The sequence below is a fragment of the Alligator sinensis genome, unplaced genomic scaffold, assembly GCF_000455745.1.
Source record: "Alligator sinensis unplaced genomic scaffold, ASM45574v1 scaffold579_1, whole genome shotgun sequence".
In the NCBI taxonomy this organism is placed as follows: domain Eukaryota; kingdom Metazoa; phylum Chordata; order Crocodylia; family Alligatoridae; genus Alligator; species Alligator sinensis.
The window spans coordinates 103,281-123,321 of NW_005842023.1; the positions used below are offsets into that span (position 1 = coordinate 103,281).

At 42.3% G+C, this 20,041-nt stretch overlaps 1 protein-coding gene across 1 annotated transcript in view; it reads left to right on the plus strand.

Annotated features, from left to right (window-relative positions):
- The window catches only part of LOC102386341 (enoyl-CoA delta isomerase 2, mitochondrial-like), a 24,150-nt gene extending 4,325 nt beyond the window's left edge, over positions 1 to 19,825 (plus strand). The window contains exons 2-10 of the mRNA XM_014519273.2: positions 2,941 to 3,103; positions 3,513 to 3,611; positions 7,363 to 7,545; positions 9,381 to 9,450; positions 10,799 to 10,901; positions 12,260 to 12,380; positions 16,136 to 16,225; positions 17,657 to 17,800; positions 19,538 to 19,825. Coding sequence (XP_014374759.2) covers positions 2,941 to 3,103; positions 3,513 to 3,611; positions 7,363 to 7,545; positions 9,381 to 9,450; positions 10,799 to 10,901; positions 12,260 to 12,380; positions 16,136 to 16,225; positions 17,657 to 17,800; positions 19,538 to 19,693 — 1,129 coding nt within the window. The 3' untranslated portion in view covers positions 19,694 to 19,825. The remainder of the gene's footprint in view (positions 1 to 2,940; positions 3,104 to 3,512; positions 3,612 to 7,362; positions 7,546 to 9,380; positions 9,451 to 10,798; positions 10,902 to 12,259; positions 12,381 to 16,135; positions 16,226 to 17,656; positions 17,801 to 19,537) is intronic.
- Positions 19,826 to 20,041: the final 216 nt, after the last annotated feature.

Consider the following 20,041-nt stretch of genomic DNA (forward strand, 5'->3'; position numbering starts at 1 on the left):
GGAGGAGATCCGCCAACCTAGAAGAAAACACACGCTTACCTTTGGGGGACAGGTGAAGCCCATCCCAACTGAGCATGTCCCTCGTCGTGATGTGCGGGTCGTTGTCCAGGAAGCCGAAGCCTGCCTCGAGACACCACTGCCGAAGCCGCCAGTTGGTCTCTCGGATGCAGTTCTCATGCTGTCTTCTGCATCCGTTCACTGGTAGGATGGAAGAGAATACCACCTGTGCACCGAACTCCCTCAGCACGCTGCCCAGAGCACTGTAGTCTGCCATCAGGTGATCGGGGGTTCTCCTGGCCGCATCATTAGTACCCACATGGACTAGGACCATGGGGTAGTAATCAGTGGGCTTGATCCTGGCCTGGATTACCTCCGTCACATCCTGAATCTTTGCTCCAGGGAGGCAGTATACCTCTCGTGCTGAGGGGTCCTGGCAACAGATGGGCCCTTCCGTACCTCTCGGGATGGAGTCGCCTATGACGAGCACTCATCGCCTCCTCCTCTGGGTCCTCTTGGATCTCTTGACCTGTTCGGAGTGTGAAGAATGTGGTGTTTCTTCCTGCCCAAGGGTTTCCTCCTCCCCTCCTCCCCTTCCATCTCCTGCAGGGTCGCCAGGGCCTCATACCTGTTCTCCAGTCTTGTATCCCAATGGGTCTGTGCATGGCAGCAACATGGGAAGGGGGAGTGACAGCCAGGTGGGAGCCTGAGGGGTGCATTTAAACCTTTGGGTGCCTCATTCGGCCCATAGGTTGCCATTTGGACAGCACTGGTCTGGCTAAAACTATAGGTGAGATCCAAGAAGAAAGGAACTCTTCATAAAGGTAGAGAAGGAAGGAAGGTTTAGAAACTATCTGAAGTATTCATAGTGGATTTACTACAGCAACTCCATAATTTATCTACTTTTTTATCTTGTCTCTCAACTCTTTGGTTCTGATGATATTGAACTGTAGTCAAGACATGCCTGCTTATTTTCCCAAGCATTATTATTAGGTTCCTTGATATTTGCCAAGAGTAATCTGTCAACATATTCTGTCAGTCTTAGCTTTTATTGCAAATCTCTGCTCCTCTGTAGTCAGAGCTTTCTGTACTCAGGAGTACCAATGAGACCACAGTCTAGATTAGAAAGTCATTTGTTCTTTAAGAATCTCTGTACTCTTTAGCAGTGTGTTAGATTTCTTTTATCCTTCTGAAAAATCCTTCATTTTCTTCTCTCTCACTTCCAAACACCACTGTTGTCCATACTGAAAAACATTCATTTACAAAATGTACTTACTTTTGTCCCTTACAACATTGTTCAGGCTCTGTGGATTTGGCAGTTCCCCAGGCTCAAAGCCAGCCTTCTTTTCCTTTGGTCCTCTGTCAATTAAATAAAGAGGAACCAGACTTCAGTAGTTCATCTTGTCCATTTTTCAGGTTTCAGGTGTTGTCCAGGCAGCCCTACTGGACAATTTACATTTTCTATTGGCCTTGATCCTGGGCTACTTCAGCTCTGGCTTTATGGAACAGTGCAAAATAATGTTTACTGGACTGTATTCCTATTACATCTCTTTTGTGCAGAAAATTAGAGTACATGAGCCCTGCTGCAGCAAAATGGCAAATTAAACAGCAAGATAATTATTCAACATCTCTGAAAAATGTTAAGTTCTACACCTGTGAAAAGAGAGTCCTCTGTAAGATGAGATAATAGTTCACAGCTCCATGAATGCAGGTCCTTTACATTTGGGCAAGTGTTACTGCACTTGTTTGTTCTTGCTGCATGCTTTCAGTATTGATCTCTAACAATATAGATTAGAATATACTTCAAGTGAAATTTGAGATTCACAGATTCACAGAAGTTTAGGGCTGGAAAGGACCTTGTGAGATCATCAGGTCCAACCCCCTGCTCTGGGCAGCAAAGACTGCTGGGTCAAATAACCCGTTTAATTTTCCTCCCTCGTACTCTCCATGTTAAAAGTCTGGCACCCTAGAAATTAAGCAGCCACAGACAAGTGCACTAAGTGGTGATGTGCTTCTAGTGTGCAGTTGGGCCAAACCACGTTCAATATCTGATTCAGAAAGAAATTTGTTCGTACTGTACCGGATCCTTTATGTGAAAACAGCATTCCCTGTTACTGCCCCAGAATGATAAAGCTATACATTTCCAACACGGTCTTGTAATTTTGGCCTCAGTAAGGTTTTTAATTTTTTGTTGGCAATTTGAAAGTTTCTCAGACTGGTAATAAAATTAATTTACCATGATGTGGACTAGGGAGCTTGGCTACATACCTCTTTGTCTCTCTTGCTTAAGCCTGATCTTTAGCTTTATAGTGTTATTGAATAAAAAAACTATCCTGCTCATTTGGCATGCAGGTATAGAACAGAGGAGAATCAGGTTTTAAGACTCCAATGCTTTATTATGTTATATACCTGGACTTGAAGAGAACTAGTGATATAACAGGAAAAATTTATTAGACATTGATAGGTTTTAATATATTGAACACAGTAATATTTTTTTCTTTAATATTCCCTGATCTACCTGGTGTAGATAGAACCAGGAAAGTTATGATTCAAGATTAAAAACTAGTATTGCCCCTTGTGCTATTGTTGTTAAACTGCTTGCCTGGCTTCTGATCATATAATGTTCCGTCCCCCCCTCCACCTCTTTAGCTGCTTTCCAGCTGTTGCTTGCCTTTGGTATTCCATCCAGCCCTTTACTTTACATTTAGGACACAGTTAAGTTCACAGGTGAATAATGTCCAAGGTGAATAATGCTTCTCATTGTATCAAAGCAACTACACCATAACTACTTTGTACTTTGTGACCTCTGGTATTGATTTGTGTGCCTGTGAATATTCAAAAATAAATGCAAATCTGAAATATTTCTCTTGAAAAATAGCCTGTTTATCTCTAGAATAGATTTTTAACCAAGCAACCAACAAGATGTTTTCCCCTTATAACTAGGACAGTGCAGGCAGTTTGTTTGCCTTTTGTTCAGCTGCATGTGACTGGAGCTACCATGTCTGTCAGCCAGGAAGACTTTGAAAAGGCAAGTGGTCAGCTGAAACTTTTGAAAACTGATCCTGGGAATGAAGTAAAATTGAAGATCTATGCATTGTTCAAACAGGTAGGTCAGATACCTTCTGTTTAAAAAGTGGCTATGATGTTTTTAAAGGTGAAGGATATAAGAAAGGGGAATATTAAAAGCTTTAAATAAGGCATGGTAAAGTCAAGCTAAAATGTGCCTTTCTGAAGTCTGAATCCCTTTGTTTCTTAGAGTTTTCTTACTTGCATTGCTTTTTTATAAATAGTGTATGTGCATATTTATTCTTAAATTAAAATGGTTGGCGTCTCTACCATAATGAAAAGTTGCTGAGAAATTTAAATACGTAAATATTTTAAAACAGGCCAGGCAGACCTCTGGGCCAGGATTACATAACATTATGCCAGGACTATGTTCTTTGTCCTGTTTTTTTCGGAGAAAAAAATTTGAACTTACTCAAAGGTTCATGTGAATTTGTTTTTTCTTTATACAGGCGACTGAGGGTCCCTGCAGTTCTGCAAAGCCAGGTATGCTTGACTTTGTCAAGAAGGCCAAATGGGATGCATGGAATTCTCTCGGCAGTTTGTCTAAGGTAAATAAAGTAGAACTATGAACTTATTGCTTGACATCCCTTTATTCACCAATCAGGTAGAGCTTGGAAGCGCATTGTATACTAGCTGAACGTCCTGCTTTGGATATCTGTCTATTTTATACTCTGAAGGTTCTTTCTCCTTCCACCTGGAGCAAGCCATGCCTGCATCATGCGCCCTACCCTGCTGCTCCTAGTGCTGCTGCGTCTGCATCCCATACCTTCCCCGAGTCCCGTGCCCCCCTGCCCCGGCTGAGCAGCTTATCCCAGCCCCAAACCCTCCCTTCCCCGTTCCCCTTCCCTCCCCCAACCCCAGCAGACTTGGCAGTTGTGTCCAGCGTGGTGAGGACTGCTGCCTGTTTAGTCTATGGCCAAATCTCCGAATTGGGCCGAATCTTTTCTGAATTGATTCAGAGGCTTCCGATTTGATTTGGAGCTTTTAATTGGTCTCTCGATTCGATTCAGATTCGGTCACCAAATCAGGCCAAATCTCCGAATTGAAGTGGCTACCAAAGCTTTGCACAGCCCTAGAAACCATCTACACTTAGATTATTGCTTCAGGATGTTCTAGGCTGGATTGCCTCCTCTCAGCAGTGCTACTGTATTTCACAGATGTAGTTGCCAATGCTGAGGCTGGATCAAAGTGCACGCAGCCCCTGCAATACAACTAGAACACTGTCCCCCAGGAACTGCCAGTAGCCACTGAAAATTTCTCACTAAACCTGATGCTGTAACAACTAGTTAAAGCAATGACAAAGGGGGTGGCGGGAAGTGTTGTTCTGTGTGCAGTGCTGTATCAGATGGCAGAGGGATTAGTTGAAGAAAGTTGGAAACATTGCTTCTGTGATTTGAGGAGCATGGCATGCCTCTCGAAAGTTCAAGCATGCTGCACTTCTGCACTAGGTTATGTAGGTTGCCCTGAGGTATACAAATACCCTTTTTCATCACCGAGTGTTGTGTATGCTATCAGACTACTGATGGTGATCTTCAAGATTTAAAGGGAGATATCATAGGGAAGTACCACACAAGGCATCTTCAGGGCAAAGGTGAGGGAATAACATTTTGCTAGTCATATGTCGTGTATGAAGTAGGCTTAAGTTTTGAACGTGGGTCCATTGGATTTAATCAGGGGTTAGCTATTGCCATGTTCCCTCTGAACTGCTCAGGACAGAGTCTGTCTCTTCCATGTAACTTTAGTCACAATCATCTAGTCTTGCACTTGAACATTTGTTAACTATTTCTACCAGGTTTCTTAGATGTTTCAGTCTTCACAATAGGTTCACACAGGAACACTGCTTCCACTTTTAGTGATTCTTCAAAGAATGCTGAAGAAATGCAAAGAGTGCAGCTATAATTGCTGTGGCTCAATTTTGGATCAATTTTAAACAAGCTCATTTGCTTCTAGAAGTCTTTTCATTTTGGGTAAAAATTTGGGGGAGAATAATAGTAATAGTACTTGGACCTTGATTACACTCTACTATTAAATCCAAGATCTATCACAACTCACCTTTAAAGGTGAAGTGAGAAGCTTTATACAGAATGGGTTAACAGGCTGGGAGCAGGGTAAACGGGCAGATCCAGGATTTCCCAAAGAGGCATGTAGAACTAGCAACTCCCACTGCATGGGTGGCAGCACACGCTGCTCCCAGCCTCTTCTGCCCTACCACTGCAGGTAGACCATGCTGCAGGAGCCTCTGCAGAGGTTTTAAAATTCTAAAGCAGGTAAAAATACCCACTCGTTTCCCCTTCCTACTCAGAGGTTGTCCCCTTCCCATCTCTTTCACTCACCCCCACCCCACTTCCTTGCCTGTCCCTGCTACATTCTCTATGGTGAGGGGCAAGGAAGTTCCAAAGCCAGCCCGGGCTGAGCAGGGCTGGGAGGGGACAGTGCAACAGAGTGACTGGAGAGTTCCCTCTACCCTGCCTGGTCACAGTGTGGGGAAAGGAAACCCCTGTCCATCCCTGCTGCCCTTGTCCCCATCCCCAGCTGAGCACAGTCCCTGCACATCAGGCAGGAATGGCTCTGGAATTTCTTTGCCCTTGGGACTGTAGGGGCGGAAGGAAGTGTTTCTTTGAACAGGAAGGGGAAAGGAGAGAGTATTTTCACCGGCTTTAGGAACTTTAAAAAGTCCCCGGAGCTTCCGGCAGTGTGGTCCAATCTAAAAGGAGTGTGCAGCTATGCCACTGCACCCCCTCTGGATCCACCCCCAATTCCAAATCAGTGACTGAATGTGGGCCTAGATTGCAGAGCCAGATTTCCCAGAAAGAGGCTTTTCATTCTGAGGACACAACTTGGGCTTGCGATACTTGCTCCTTACTATTTAACAACTTGAATGTAGATGCCTAAGAGGGAAGTATTAAGAGATGCATGTACTAAAACTAGTGCCTTTAAGTCATTTCCTAGTTTTAAAAAATACAGGTTCAAATTTTGTAGATGAGATTTACACTGGCCAAAAGGTAGTCATTCTTTTTTAAAACTGACCCAAATTGATGCATAATTACGTTGATAAGCATACTGGATAACTTCGTTTTTGTTCCTCCAGAGACCCAAATTCACTGTATTTCCTGCTCTTGCTAAGGTCAAATGATGAACTAAAAGAATGAAACCCCCTGTTCTTTTTGATGCTATTAGGGTAATCAGCACTTGATAGGGAAACATTAAATCCTAACCTCCAGTTATTGGAAGGACAAATAAAAGTACAGAGGGGGTGAGCAGGTTTGTTTGAAATCAGAACTGACCTAAAATCTACATGGAATTTCAGAAATGATTAAATTTCTCCCTCCTATTTTAATTTGTGTTTGTGGTTCTGGGAGGAACCAATAAGCACTGGGCCCCATGAACTTATGTTCATATCACCACTTGTAAATCTTGTTTGTAAGTTAACCACTTGCAGTGGGATATTGCATTCCCATTGCTTAGAATGAGAGAGTCATTTTTATGCTCTGAGGATGAAGAGAGACTGCTTTCCGTAAAAGTTCCCAGCCTTCTATGAATAAGCATTGAAAGGTCATTTAAAAAAAAAGTATTGTGCAACTTTATCAGAACAAGATGTTTGTTAGCAGTGATTGTTGGAGAGTTCTTTGAGTCAAACACACCAGAGCCAGCTGCACTCATTAAACATTTAAGGAAGAAAAATAAGTGCTAGCAGCTGGCAACAAACAGCATACAGGTAGTAAACTAATTCAGCCTCAGCCAGGAGGAACAGAAAGACCAAACTGGAAAACTTGCCATGTGTGGTGTGGTGGTGGAACACGTCACACTCCTCTTGGTCCCCTGTTACCCTTAGGTTTTATATCACACAATCACACACAATACAGTATGGGGGTTTTGTGCATGCAGGATCAAATGCAGGCAACTGTTACAATTGTCTTCTCAGTTGTTTTTATGTGTTGTTGAGTATATACTCTGATTTAAGTGCGCTTTTGTCCTGAATCTGGAAAGAAAGTGATAATCTCGGTATTCACCAGACTCCTTTATAAGGCTCTTTAGCCTCCATCTGGCAGTACTTGACTGCATCTTTTTGCCCCTGATTTCCAACCAGAGACAAAACCTACCACTGGCTTCTATAGTAAACTCCTAATTTGTAGCTTCATCACCCTCATGAAGACAGCTTCCATTTTAAAACAGATTTTTCAAGCTCTTTTTATTCTAAAAATAAACTTATTTCAGTTTATTGTACTAAACATAAGCATAGCTCACCAGGTTGGACTTCAGTATTTATTTAATCATAATTTGGGATTTTCTTCACCACAGGAAGATGCCAGACAGAAATATGTTGAACTTGTGTCAAGCTTAGTCTCTGAGTCTTCTAGCCAAGTGAAAGATACCACTGCTGAGCGCAAGGGTGGATATGAAACCATAGAGCTTACCACTAAAGACAACATCACTAAGATAATGCTAAACCGTCCTGAGAAGAAAAATGCTATCAATGAACAGGTGAGAAGACTGGCTTTCAGGGTTAAAATATTTACTGTCAGGTAAATGAATCAGAATTTTAAAAGACCAAACTTTCATAACAACCTTTTGTGGTGCCTTTGGGTGTTTAGGGTCCAGTGTTACAAGGGGCTGATGGGGCCTCAGCTCCCATTGAAACCAATAGGAGTTGAAACTGTCCTTAACCACAGTTTGCATTATTGAAGCAAGTAGATATATGCTATGAAATAACTTAGAAGAATTAAGTTTGACTGAAGCCCGTAGATAGACATTAGCATAGCAGCTGCACTTCTAATAGGTATATATCCTTGGTACAAGGCCTAGATTGCAGTTTCAGACACAGGCCAGCTTCTTATTCTCCCCTCTAATTCTTATGAGTGTTCTTTTTTTCTGTCTTTTTCAAATAATTTTATTTCATTCCTTTGCTTTTGCTACTTTCTTGTTCTCAGCTCAAACCTTTCTTTCTCTTTGGAATTGCTGTTAAAATTAATAAATAGCCAAAACCACCCATCTAACAATTACCAGCTTTAAAGGGTCAGATTTTCAAGAGTAGTAGGTGTTGATCTAAACCGAAAGTTTCATAGATTTCATAGACATAAGGACTGGAAGGGACCTCAGAAGATCATCAAGTCCAGCACCCTGCCCCAGGGGCAGGAAGTTGGATAGCGTCGAAGGATCCCAGCAAGATAAGCATCCAAATGTTTCTTAAAAGAGTCCAGAGTAGGTGCTTGCACCACTTTGGAGGCAGTGTATTCCAGGCCTTCGAGGCTCGGAGAGTAAAGAAGTTTTTCCTTATGTCCAGCCTAAAACGGTCTTGCAGAAGCTTGTGACCATTTGACCTTGTCATCCCTTGGGACTCTCTGGTGAACAGGCATTCCCCCAGATCCTGATGTACACCCCTTATATACTTATAGGCAGCCACCAGGTCACCCTGAGCCTGCATTTTCCAGGCTGAACAGTCCCATGGCTCTCAGCCTCTCATCGGAGGGCCTGTTCTCCTACCCTGGCGTAGTAAACTACAGAAAGACTGTAATGTACCTAATTTAAACCTATAGATGAGACTTGCTTTTAGCTTTGTTTGTACTAGAGAACTTACATTTTGATCTGTATATTTATATTATTTATATATAATGTAATACTTTAGCAATGTTGTATGTACGTCTAGGTAGAGTTCTGCAGGTATTTTCAGTAGCGTGGAATAGTTAAAGGAAGCTTTTAATAGTTGGCTTGGCCAGCTGTTACCTTGGTTGCCCAACTGCAAACCAGCCACAGCAGGGACCCCGATTTGATCACTTGTGCTTAGTGCCTCTTTATCTGAATTCACGTTTGTAATACTTGTCAGGTTTTAAAATATTTTATCTAGTTCATGTACACATTTCAGAGAGGCTCCATTCTTGCCTTTAGTCTTGCACCTAAAACTTATTTTTTTCCATGTACAGTTTTTTATGGCATAAATAACTTGCAAGTTAGCAGTGATAACTGCTGTGGGTACACGTAACCTGTGTTTAAACTACCTGTAGATAGTAGCATAACTAGGGCAGGGCAGCCGCCCTAGGTGTTGGCACATGCTATAGGTCAGCAGTATCCTGCAGCACCCCACATCTTTGTTCTCTGATGCTCATCATCCCCCCAGCCCCTCTGTCCCCAACTTTTACTCTCTGATTCTAGATAGCACCTCTGCACCAGATGCCAAAATCACTAGTTACATCTCTTCCTGTAGGCATGAATTTAAAGACTGTTCTTGAAAATCTGGCTTTTTAAATTTCTCATACTCACAGTGGGATTTCCGTGTTATACCTTCCCAGCATCACAGCTTCTCTTCTCTTCATTTTACATAGATGTATAAAGAAATTATGCAAGCTCTTGAAGAAGCTGCCAAGGACGACTCTGTCATAACTGTTATTACAGGTACCACATCTTACTGAATTGATTTTACTTTATCTGGATCTGTTAGCATTATATTTAGCCATAACTATTAGCAAACTAATGACAGAATAGCATATACATAAGTAAACTGAATCTCCCTCCAATATTTCCTTCCTCTTGTATAAAATTTTCCAATGATTACAGCAGAAATCCTATCAAGATAATGTTGAGTTATTTAGTAGGTTTGTACTTAACCTACTGTAGCAGGAGGCTTGGTACTCCTGCTACTTTAGGAGAAGCCAGGCTGCCTGAGAAGCAGCTTGCAGGTATGCCAGGGGGGCAGTTAGGAGTCACATGACCTACAGGGGCTGGGCTGTCAGGCCATAAGCCCAGAGCTGGAGCTTGCCAAGCAGTCTAGCACTGAAAGCCATGGAGAAGAGGGGCTTCTGGGCAGCAGGGCTCCAGGTTAATATCTGAGCCGGGGTAAGCAACTCTGGTGGTTTGTGGAAGGGACTAAGGGAAAATAAGTAGGGGCCAGAGGGCCCAAAGAGAGAACAGAGGGCCCAGGGAACAGGAAGGACCAGGGTGCCCATACATCTCCATGGCCTAGGAGTAGGGCCAAGGCTCAGGAAGGGCCACAGCTGGAGACTGGCAGGACTTGAGAGCCCAGCCTAGGTGCGGGGTCATGGTCTAAGGAGAAGGACCAAAGGCCAGGAGGGCCACAGCTGGAAACTGAGGGAGCCAAAGTGCCCATAACCTACAGAGAGGATGAACAGAACCCACGGGACAGTTACGATTTGATCAAGATGTGTGACATCTGCGAGACATGGGCCTGGATATTGGGGAGGACAGAGTCCCTTAAGGCGATGAGCACAGACACCTGTGTTCATGAGTGAGACACCAAGCTTTGCAGAGCCCTGGGGCAGCCTCCCTTTTCCTAAAAAGTAACTATATCACAGCATGGCAGGCAAAGGGAAAGGGAAAGGGAGATTGCCCAAAGAGAGTGAAGTCGATTAGGGTTGAGCAGGCATGGCAACCCCTGGAGTGAAACCCTGTTGCACTACCCATGAAATACAATTCTCAGATGTCAAAGACAGTAGACCAGGTCAGTTCTTATGCACTTGGGACAACTCTTATGCCTTGTCACCCATACATTAAGTATTTTTTTGTGTTTTCCTTTGTTGTCTCTTCTGATTTCTGTAGTTCATTTTGTTATATATATCAAAACAAATACTGTTCCTTTAAGAATGTGAAAAAAGTACATGCTTTTGTAAGCTTAATAGCATAAAGTAGTTGCTTCAAAATTAAACATTTTTATAAACAAGAAAGTGCCTGTTTCTTAATTTTTCTGCACTCAGACGTTTTTGATATGTATTTATGTTGTTCACAGGAAGTGGGGATTATTACTGTAGTGGAAACGACCTGACTGGCTTTATCAGTATCAAACCCAGTGAAATAGAGAAGATGACAAAATATGGTGGATCACTATTAGAGTAAGATTTATTTTCTTATCATATATGTATATAATACTATAAAAGCTAGATGATTGTTACCTGCATTAGTCCTAGCTCCCACATGCAAGGGGCCCAGTAACAGCAGGCACAGTAGATAAATATAGTAGGAGATCACTGCCTCAAAGTTTACAGTGTATACAGACAAGACAGAGTGAGAGAATTACTCACAAGCTACAGATAAGGAAATGATACTAGGTTAGTAGTCGAAACATTTGTTAGTATAGTAACTTGAGTTAGGGTTATGATTTTTAACTACACTTTTATACTGGTGTAAGACTTCATACCCAAAGTCTTAGTGTTGACATATTTAGGCTGACAAAGTGTTTTTGTCAGTTTAGTTTATGCCAATTTATCTGAACAAAACAACTATGGTAACAAAGCACTCTTTTGTTAAACTGTCTCTTCACTTATAGAGGCTTGCTTACCTGCAATGGCAGGCCTAGTCAGTCCTACAAAAATTTAAACGCCCTGCCAAGGTTTCAGGGAAAATGTATGCGAGGGCCAAGATGGGAACCCAGATATTAGTCCCAATCAACTGCCTTAACCATAGGATCATACTTTCTCACAGTCTACTGAACCGGGATAAATTTATGGTCTAAAGAGCTTAGTACACTTCGGGCATGTCTACATGTGCAATGAATGCAGAGTAATAAACTCTGGAGTTTATTGCCATTTGCACGTGTGCCCGGCTTTGCAGCATGTTGAGCTGAGTTGGAACAGCCCCAGCTGACAGGAGACCCCAGGGGTCAACTTGTCAATCCTGGGGATGCTCCCCCTGGTTCAGCGTGCTGTGGAGGGGCTGACTGGGGCACAAGGGTGCTTCAGCATGGGACTAGCTGGCATGCAGCCCCCTTACTGAAGCACCTTCATGCCCCAACCAGCCTGGTCAGTATCTATATGTGCGCTGCTGTGGAATAAATTTATTTTCTCCAACCTAATCGGGGTACATGTGTAGGTGCTGAGATGTTTACTGTGCAGCTAATTAGTCAGCTGCTCAGTAAAGGTCTCATGTAGATGTGCCCTGAAAGAAAATATAGTACAAGACAAGCAGAGCTGACCTTTTGGCAGGAATATTTCTTGGAAGAGGCAGAACTGTTTTTTGAGGGACAGTGACCTATATGATACCTAATGATGAACTGCAAGAAAATGGCTTTGTCCTGCAGCTCTCACTTGGGTAAGTTGTCCAGGGAGATCAGTTTCCCCTTAGCTGACAACTGCAAAATCTAGAAAAATGTCATTCCTTTCAACAGTGTGTAGTAATTACTATATAGGAAATTTGGCACAAGAGAAGTCTAAAAGGTGACATAACATCAAGTTCTTTTCCTCCCTATATCCAGAGACTTTGTCAACCATTTTATTGATTTTCCTAAACCACTGATTGCAGTGGTGAATGGTCCAGCTGTTGGAGTCTCTGCAACTATCTTGGGGCTGTTCGACATTGTATATGCTACTGACAGGGTAAGCAAGGTGATCTCAATCGAGTATTTGTCAGTTCTGTCTATATTGAACAATTTGTCTCAGTGTAACAGACCACAGTTATGTGCAGCTGCTTGTCTGCATGCAGCACCACTACTTCAGGGATTGGCACTAGTGTAGCTATATTTATTTAGCAATGTGTAAAAGTAACTAAGACTGCTGGGTTCTTGGTTGTAGTCGTGTTGGTCTAAGGACATTAGGCAAGCAAGGTTCTTTGGGTAAAGGTGATATCTTTTATTAGACCAACAAAATAGTTGGGGAAAAGTTCTTTGCAAGCTTTTGGGTACAAACACCCTTCATCAGGCATAGGGAGACTCTGCAGAGTCTGACGAAGGGTGTTTGTATCCAAAAGCTTGCAAAGAACTTTTCCCCAACTATTTAGTTGGTCTAATAAAAGATATTACATCTACCCAAAGAACCTTGCCTAACTAAGACTAGTCTTTTGAATAAAGCCATCAAGACCAGTGAGCACGGGTTAAGAAATTGCTATTACACTTTTTGTCACAGTTAACAGAAGTGAAATGTTTTGACCAAGTAAAGCTGTTGTGAAAAGATAAAATCAAATCCACTATAAAATGGGAGTACAGTAATTTTATTTATTTATTTTTTAATCAAAGGTGTACTTAAACTTTTGTAGCAGCTTTTTCTTTTCAGCACAGGTTCCTTTTTAAGAAATCTTGTTAACCTTACTGTAAAAAAAGACATACTAAAGCTTGATGTAAAATCCATAGGTGATATGTTACTTCCTATTTTGTGCACTATCTGGGCATATATCAAGCAATACCAGTACAGACAATTACACTGTAATTGTTAACATTTGTACATGTCGTTTGCAAATAAAGGGAAGAGCTCCTTCTGCTCTATTTGGGTCTCTTGAGACCTCACCTAGAGTACGGTGTCCACTTTTGGGCACCACAGTTCAAGAAAGATGTGAGCAGATGGAAGAGAGTTCAACAAAGAGTCTGAATAAGAGTACAGGGTAATACAAATAATTAGAAGCCTGGAAAACATGACTTATGAGGAAAGATTGAAATAACTAGGATGATTTTGAGCAAGAGAGGACTGGGGAGGGAGATTTGATAGTCCTGAAATAGCTGGAGGGTACTTAAAACAGGATGGAGACAGACTATTCTCTCTGGTTGCATGGGGAGAACTTGGAGCAATGGTCTTAAACTGCAACAGGGGAAATTTAGGTTGGATGAGCCATATGCAGGTCCACTAGAAAGCACTGTTTGAGGTGAATGAGATCCAAAGCTAACAAAATATTCTTTAATGTGAAAAAATGCTTATTTGCATTTACATGGCTACCATTTTCATTATGGTCCTCTATTAATAGAGCCACGTCACATTACTTGGGCTTGGAAAAGCTAGACAAATCCACATTATTTTAAAATAAAAATCTGAGTCTTAAGTATTTTTAGAAAGCGCTACTTTTTAGGTTAACAAGTGACTTATAGTGGGTTGCTTCTTCTTTAAACTGCTTTGTCTGTGATTTATAGTATGAAACTTTTCCCCACGACTATGTTACATAGGATCATAGAAAAGTAGGGCTGTAAGGGACCTCATTAAGTCATCTAATGCAGCCCCCTTGTCAAGGCAGGATCACCCCTGACTAAATCATCCCAGCCAAGTATCTAACCTGCTCTTGAAAACTTCCGAAGATGGAGATTCCAGTTTCTCTAGTAGCTTGTTCCAATACTTGACCACCCTCAGAGTCAGAAAGTTCCTCCTACTCTCTAACCTACATTTACCCTGCTGAAGTTTGAGGCCATTGTTTCTAGCCCTATCCCCTGTGGCCACAGAGAAAAACCCATTACCATCCTCTTTATAACGCCCCCCCTCCCCCCCTCGGTATTTGAAGTGTTATCAAATCCCTCCTCAGTCTTCTCTCCTCCAGACTAAGTACTCTTAATTTTGTCAGCCTTTCCTCATAAGTCTTGCCTCTCAGACCCTTAATCATTTTTGTTGCTGTGCACTGGACTCTTTCCAAACTATCACATCCTTCTTAAGGTGTGGAGCCCAAAACACAGTACTCTAGGCAAGACCTCACCAGTGCTGGGTACAGTGGAAGAGACATGTCCCTTGATTTGCAAGTGATGGCCATTGATTCAACCCAGTATGCTGTTGGGTTGGGGGGGGTTTTGGCAACAAGAGCACACTGTTGGCTCATATTCAGCTAGTGGTCTACTGTAACCCCATGTCTTTCTCTGCAGGACTACAGCCTAGCCAGTCATTCCCCAGTCTGCATTTGTGCATGCAATTATTCCATCTCAGGTGCAGGACTTTGTACTTGCCCTTGTTGAATCTCAGCTGATTGTTTGCAGACTACTTATCCAATCTATCCAGGTCATTCTGGAGCCTAACTGATGAGTCACTTTTCAATGTGTCCTTACTTGCCTTAAGCTATCTGTAGTTGCAATGAGAGAAACTTGACAAGACCTGGGGGAGACTCTCAATTTGCAAATCCATTCATATTTTCGAAACAGAAATACAATTACTCAGCATTTTCTATCTGGATTTTGAGTTTGCCAGAACTCAAGCCCTGCAATTCAGTGTTTCTCCTGTTAATCATCTTTAAGTTGCAATTAATTTAGTTGTTATATACAACATCTTACATCATACTTTTCCCATATATGCATTTAAAAAAAAGTTCAGTATCTTGACTGTCGTGTGAACAAACAGTAGAATGAGAGTGATATTGCAGTGTAAAAGCTTTGGGCCTTTTTGATCAGTTACTATTTTAAAGCAGTTTTCTTGCACTCCAAAGTGATTTTTTAATATGTATTTGGGCTTTCTGGGAGACTATGCAACTTTTACATGGAAAAATGCTGCACATGCTTAGCATTTTTGTTTTCAAGGGCTTTTGGTAGACCAATTTCAGGCTGAATCCTCCATACTGTATAGCATGACTGTCCGACTTCTAACCCTCAGGGGCCACACCAGTGGGGATCTACACACTATGCAGGCTATACTAGGTGAGGCAAGGGCCACTGGGCTATACAATGCGTGGATACTCCCCCCACCACACCTGATGCATTTTTTGCCTGCGTGGGCACCCTTTCTGCAACTGCTGCATGCTCCTTTCCCCTCCCACCTCCCCCTATCCTGCTGCTCCACTGGGTACCAGCAGCAGCAGCCACACATTGCATAGCTGCAATCCCCAACCCTATGTCTGGCCTTGGATTCACTCTCAGCTCCCCACACAACTCGCTGGGACAGAGGCAGGAAGCAGCATCTGGAGGAAGAAGGGGGAACCTGGAGACTGTGGCTGTGTTATAGCTGGAGCAATGTGGGAAGTGGCAGCTGGGCAGGAGCCTGGGGGCTACATTCACTAGCAGAACTGGGTCCCTAGTAGCTCTTAGATCGTTGCCCTGAGGCTCCCATATGTGAGCTGATTAAGCTAATGAATTGAAAAGGTTCTCTGTCCACACTATGATCAAACTTATGCTAGTAATAAGTGGATTTAAATGTGATTTCTGTCTGGTTATGCCAAGAACAGTGCTAGCCATCAGGGCTACAAGAACCATCAAAGCAGGCAATTTCATTTTGTTGTGGGATTGTGCTATTTTAACAAGGGCAGTTGTGTACCATGTTGCATTGTTTGAAGTCTATAAAGGAAGTGGGTCAGATTGATCTGCGGTGCAACTCTGTTCCAGGCAAGACTCTAGTCCTGTTTAAAAGTGACAGCTTTCAGATGCTGGATTCTTCATTCTAAAGATGAATTTACTTTTCAATAGGCCACATTTCACACCCCATTTTCTGAGCTTGGTCAGAGCCCAGAAGGATGTTCCTCTTACCTATTTCCAAAGATGATGGGCTTAGGCAAGGTAAGACTGCAGGGACCGGTGTCTCAGTTACCTATCTACATTTATACCATTTTACTTATTGGTGCTATACCATGATACAGTATAACATCATGAATCTGGCATGCTTGGAACTGAGCACCTGCCAGAAATGTGAAAATTCCAGATTTTAGAAACTGGAGCGGCAGGCAGTTCTGGAGCAGCGGCTGCATGCAGAGCGGCGGCATGGGGTGGTGGATGGCAGTGGGAGCTGCTGCTTGCAAGCTTCCCCCTCCAATGCTCTGGGACCGACTGCTGCTACTCCCTGATGGAATGTAGTTTTTTAAAGTGCCAAATTTTCAGTAATTCCAGATTTTTTATATCTGGATTTATGAAGTGATACTGTACAAGTAAGAGGGGTGACCACAAGAGTCAACAGAAAAACAGCCTCTATTGTACTTTGCACTCTGCAGTGTAGAATTTTCTTTTTCAACGATCAGGATAATAGCAAAATATTACCATAGGTACCAGAGTAGAGAGTTCAACACACGAGAAACAAGAACTAGATACTACCATATGGGTGTAATAGTATTTTCTTTGCACAGTCTTGGTTCTGAGCCTTAAACGAGGGCCGCCATCTTTCCTTCAGCAATGTATGGGGCAGATTTCAGGCTGTCAAAGAGGCTACTACACTAAAGTGCCCCTCAGGATTCCTCAGCAGGGCACTTTAGTGTAGTAGCCTTTAGTGTCAGCTCCCTGACTGACTCTCTATCAGTCAGGGAGCAGCATTTGGAGGAGCCCTTGCCAACCCTGTGGAGGGAGCCAGGGGTTCAGTTCTTCCTCAGAATGTTGTTGTGAAGCAGCTTCTCCCTTCTTTCCAGGCTATCCCACACTACCTGTTAGCTCTGAGCTATTTTGTTATTCATCTGCCCCCCACCCCACTATATTTCACTCTGAATAAGAAAAGAAATTAAACAAAAAAGCTGGGATGGCCACATTTGGCATACCACACAATTTTCATTTTCTGGGTTTTAGAATTGCATAACTCTCTTTATCCTTTACTTGATTATTTCACAATGATGATCTTGGCAATATTTAAATCTGGTTTCTGTTATCTTTGTGTTAACATAACTGCCAGTGAGACTGTGTGCGCAAAAATATGCTGTAGGTTCTCTGTAGTCCATTGAACAGATAACAAAGTTTATACATTCAGCAAATTATAGGCTGCTATTCCCCATTCTGGAGAATTTAGAATAACCAAGAAAACAATACTTTTGGCAATAGTTAATCTGAGGCACTAAATTCTTTGATTGCTCTGCCACCATCCATTGATGTTCTTCCAGAGAGGCAACCCTTTCCTGTGTGGCCACACCCTTTTCAGAGTCTGGACCTTTAATAGGCAAGACTCAAGCTTCCATTGTTTTTGTGAACATTGTGATTTATCAAATTGACCACCTGTTTTTTCTTTACTTTTAGGCAAATGAGATGCTGCTTTTCAACAGGAAGCTGACTGCCCAGGAAGCGTGTGCTCGGGGACTCGTGACTGAGGTTTTCCCTGATCAAACTTTTCAGAAGGAAGTTTGGAGAAGGCTGAAAACTTTTGCAAGTTACCCCAAAAACGTTAGTGTTTAAAAATCATGAATAGCCAGCTTAGAAGCAGGCAGTATCCTAGTCTGGTTATCAACAGGGTAAATATGTGTTTGATAGTCCAGCCTTCCCCTGTCCATGGGGTTTGGCTTTATGAGTAATGAAAACAATAAGCTTCATTCTAAATGATCTCCTCAGGTTTGGTAGCTCCATGGTTCCCTTCAGGAACTAAACCATCATAGTTCTTCTATCAGGAACATCATTCTTTTATTTTGGTTAAAATCAGGAAGATATACTTCCCTCTAGTTCATTTAAAATTAATGAGCTACATGCATTGCCCTTGGTTGCTAATTTCTTGTCCAGAGATTAAAGATACGTATTTAAACAGCCCTTGACTTTTCTTTTAAATAGCCCTAACATTTTCTCTACAAAAGCTGCCATTTAGGATGTTCCTCATATTAGAACAAAAGACATGCCACGCTGGGTCAGACCAGAGGTCCATCTAGCCCAGTACCCTGTACCTTGTACTATCACAGAGCGAATACTAAGGGGGAAGAATATTTATGCAGTGTCTGTCCAGACTGATGTGTCCCCTGCCCCTCCCCCTTACAGCATTTTAACTTCAGTGAGAGTTGTAGGTGCTCAGCACCTCTGGAAGAGAAGCAGTATGTGGTGCTTTAATTAAAATAGGAAGAATATTCTCAATTTGTATCCACTCTTACATCCCTGAAAAGAGAAAAATAAGGTGACCATAAGTCTTGATTTAGCCAGGACAGTCCCAAATTTCAGAGGCTGGTCCCGGCTGTTGAGAATTGTAATGGGCGTCCCGGAAACACAGGGGTGCAGGGTACAGTCTGGCCAGGAGCCAGAGTGGCACAGAGTGCCTCGGAGGTACTGCTGCCTGCCTGCCTGAATGAATGTCCCGGATTTCCTTATGGTCAGCCTAAAAATAAAACATGTATGCAGCTCAAGTCTTTCTTGATTGTTCAAACATGCAGAAAACAAACTCGTCTGAGACCAGAATCTCATAAATTATCAGCTGTTGGTATGTTTGAAACTGCAGGTAGCTCACCAGCTTCCTAATTAAACATGCCCATCTGTATAGACTGAGCCCTCCCTTGACACATTCCTTTCTCTGCAACCATACCCAACTGAGGGTTTGTACAGAAGTGCTCCATGTACGTTCTACAGTGCTGTAATTTAGAGCACTTTTTATAGCACTATAAAATTACAGTGCTGTTAAACATGACAGAAGTAGTGTGTGGAGGTGGGGGCTGTGAGCCTTCCTGCACTTTCCAGACTAGGAGGCAGGTAGGTAGTGCTCCACAGCCTCCTGGGGCTTCTTCACCGGTCAGAAATTTGACCAGTGTACAGAGGCTATTTAAAGCAATGTTGGTTGCTAAAGTGCTATAGAATACAGTGCTTCAAATTTAATACCTTATTTAACAAGTGTTAATTTAAAGCATTGTACCTATTTTAACGTGCTGTAAAGCCATGCACTTCTGTTAAGTCACAGCAATAAAGCACTTTAAATGGTGAAAAAAACCCAACTTCTATACACACCCTAAGTAGTTCTACCAGCGGTTGAAGTAGTAGCCTCTGTGTAAATTTCCCGCTGCAATCAAAAATGCTAATGATGATACCATTCAGCCTTAATACTGCATACTGAGTGTTTCTCTCTATTTTGCATTTTTGAACATCCAACTGAGAGAATGTCTAGGATTTGACTGCGTGTTCTTTAACCAAGGTGTTTTTTTCCCTCCCTCTTAGTCATTGGCGCTGTCCAAGCAGTTAATACGAAATACGGAAAAAGAGAAACTGCATGCAGTTAACAGTCAAGAGTGTAAACTCCTCTGCGAAAGATGGCAATCTGATGAATTCATGAATGCTATTGTGAGCTTCTTTCAGAAAAAAGCAAAACTCTGATTTTCAACACAAAAAAATGAAACTCCTCTGAAGCAAGTCTGGTAATAGTCTTGATGAATCCTAGCAGTGCCTTTTTTGGTGTTACTGTATTGATTCAGATATAAACAATTTAATAAAACCGTATTTTAGCAACCTGTGGATTTTTTCTTTCTGTTGTCTGATATCCTATATTCAGACATGAATTTGTCGTGCCAAACGCACTGGATCCTTTCACCTGGTTTGGCTGGGAAGGCGTTCACTACTTTACATGCTGATATGATATCTCTGAATACAACTATGGCTGTCTGTCTTTCAATGAAGTCCACCGATTCAATAGTACCAAACCTTGATAACTCTTCCATAACTGAC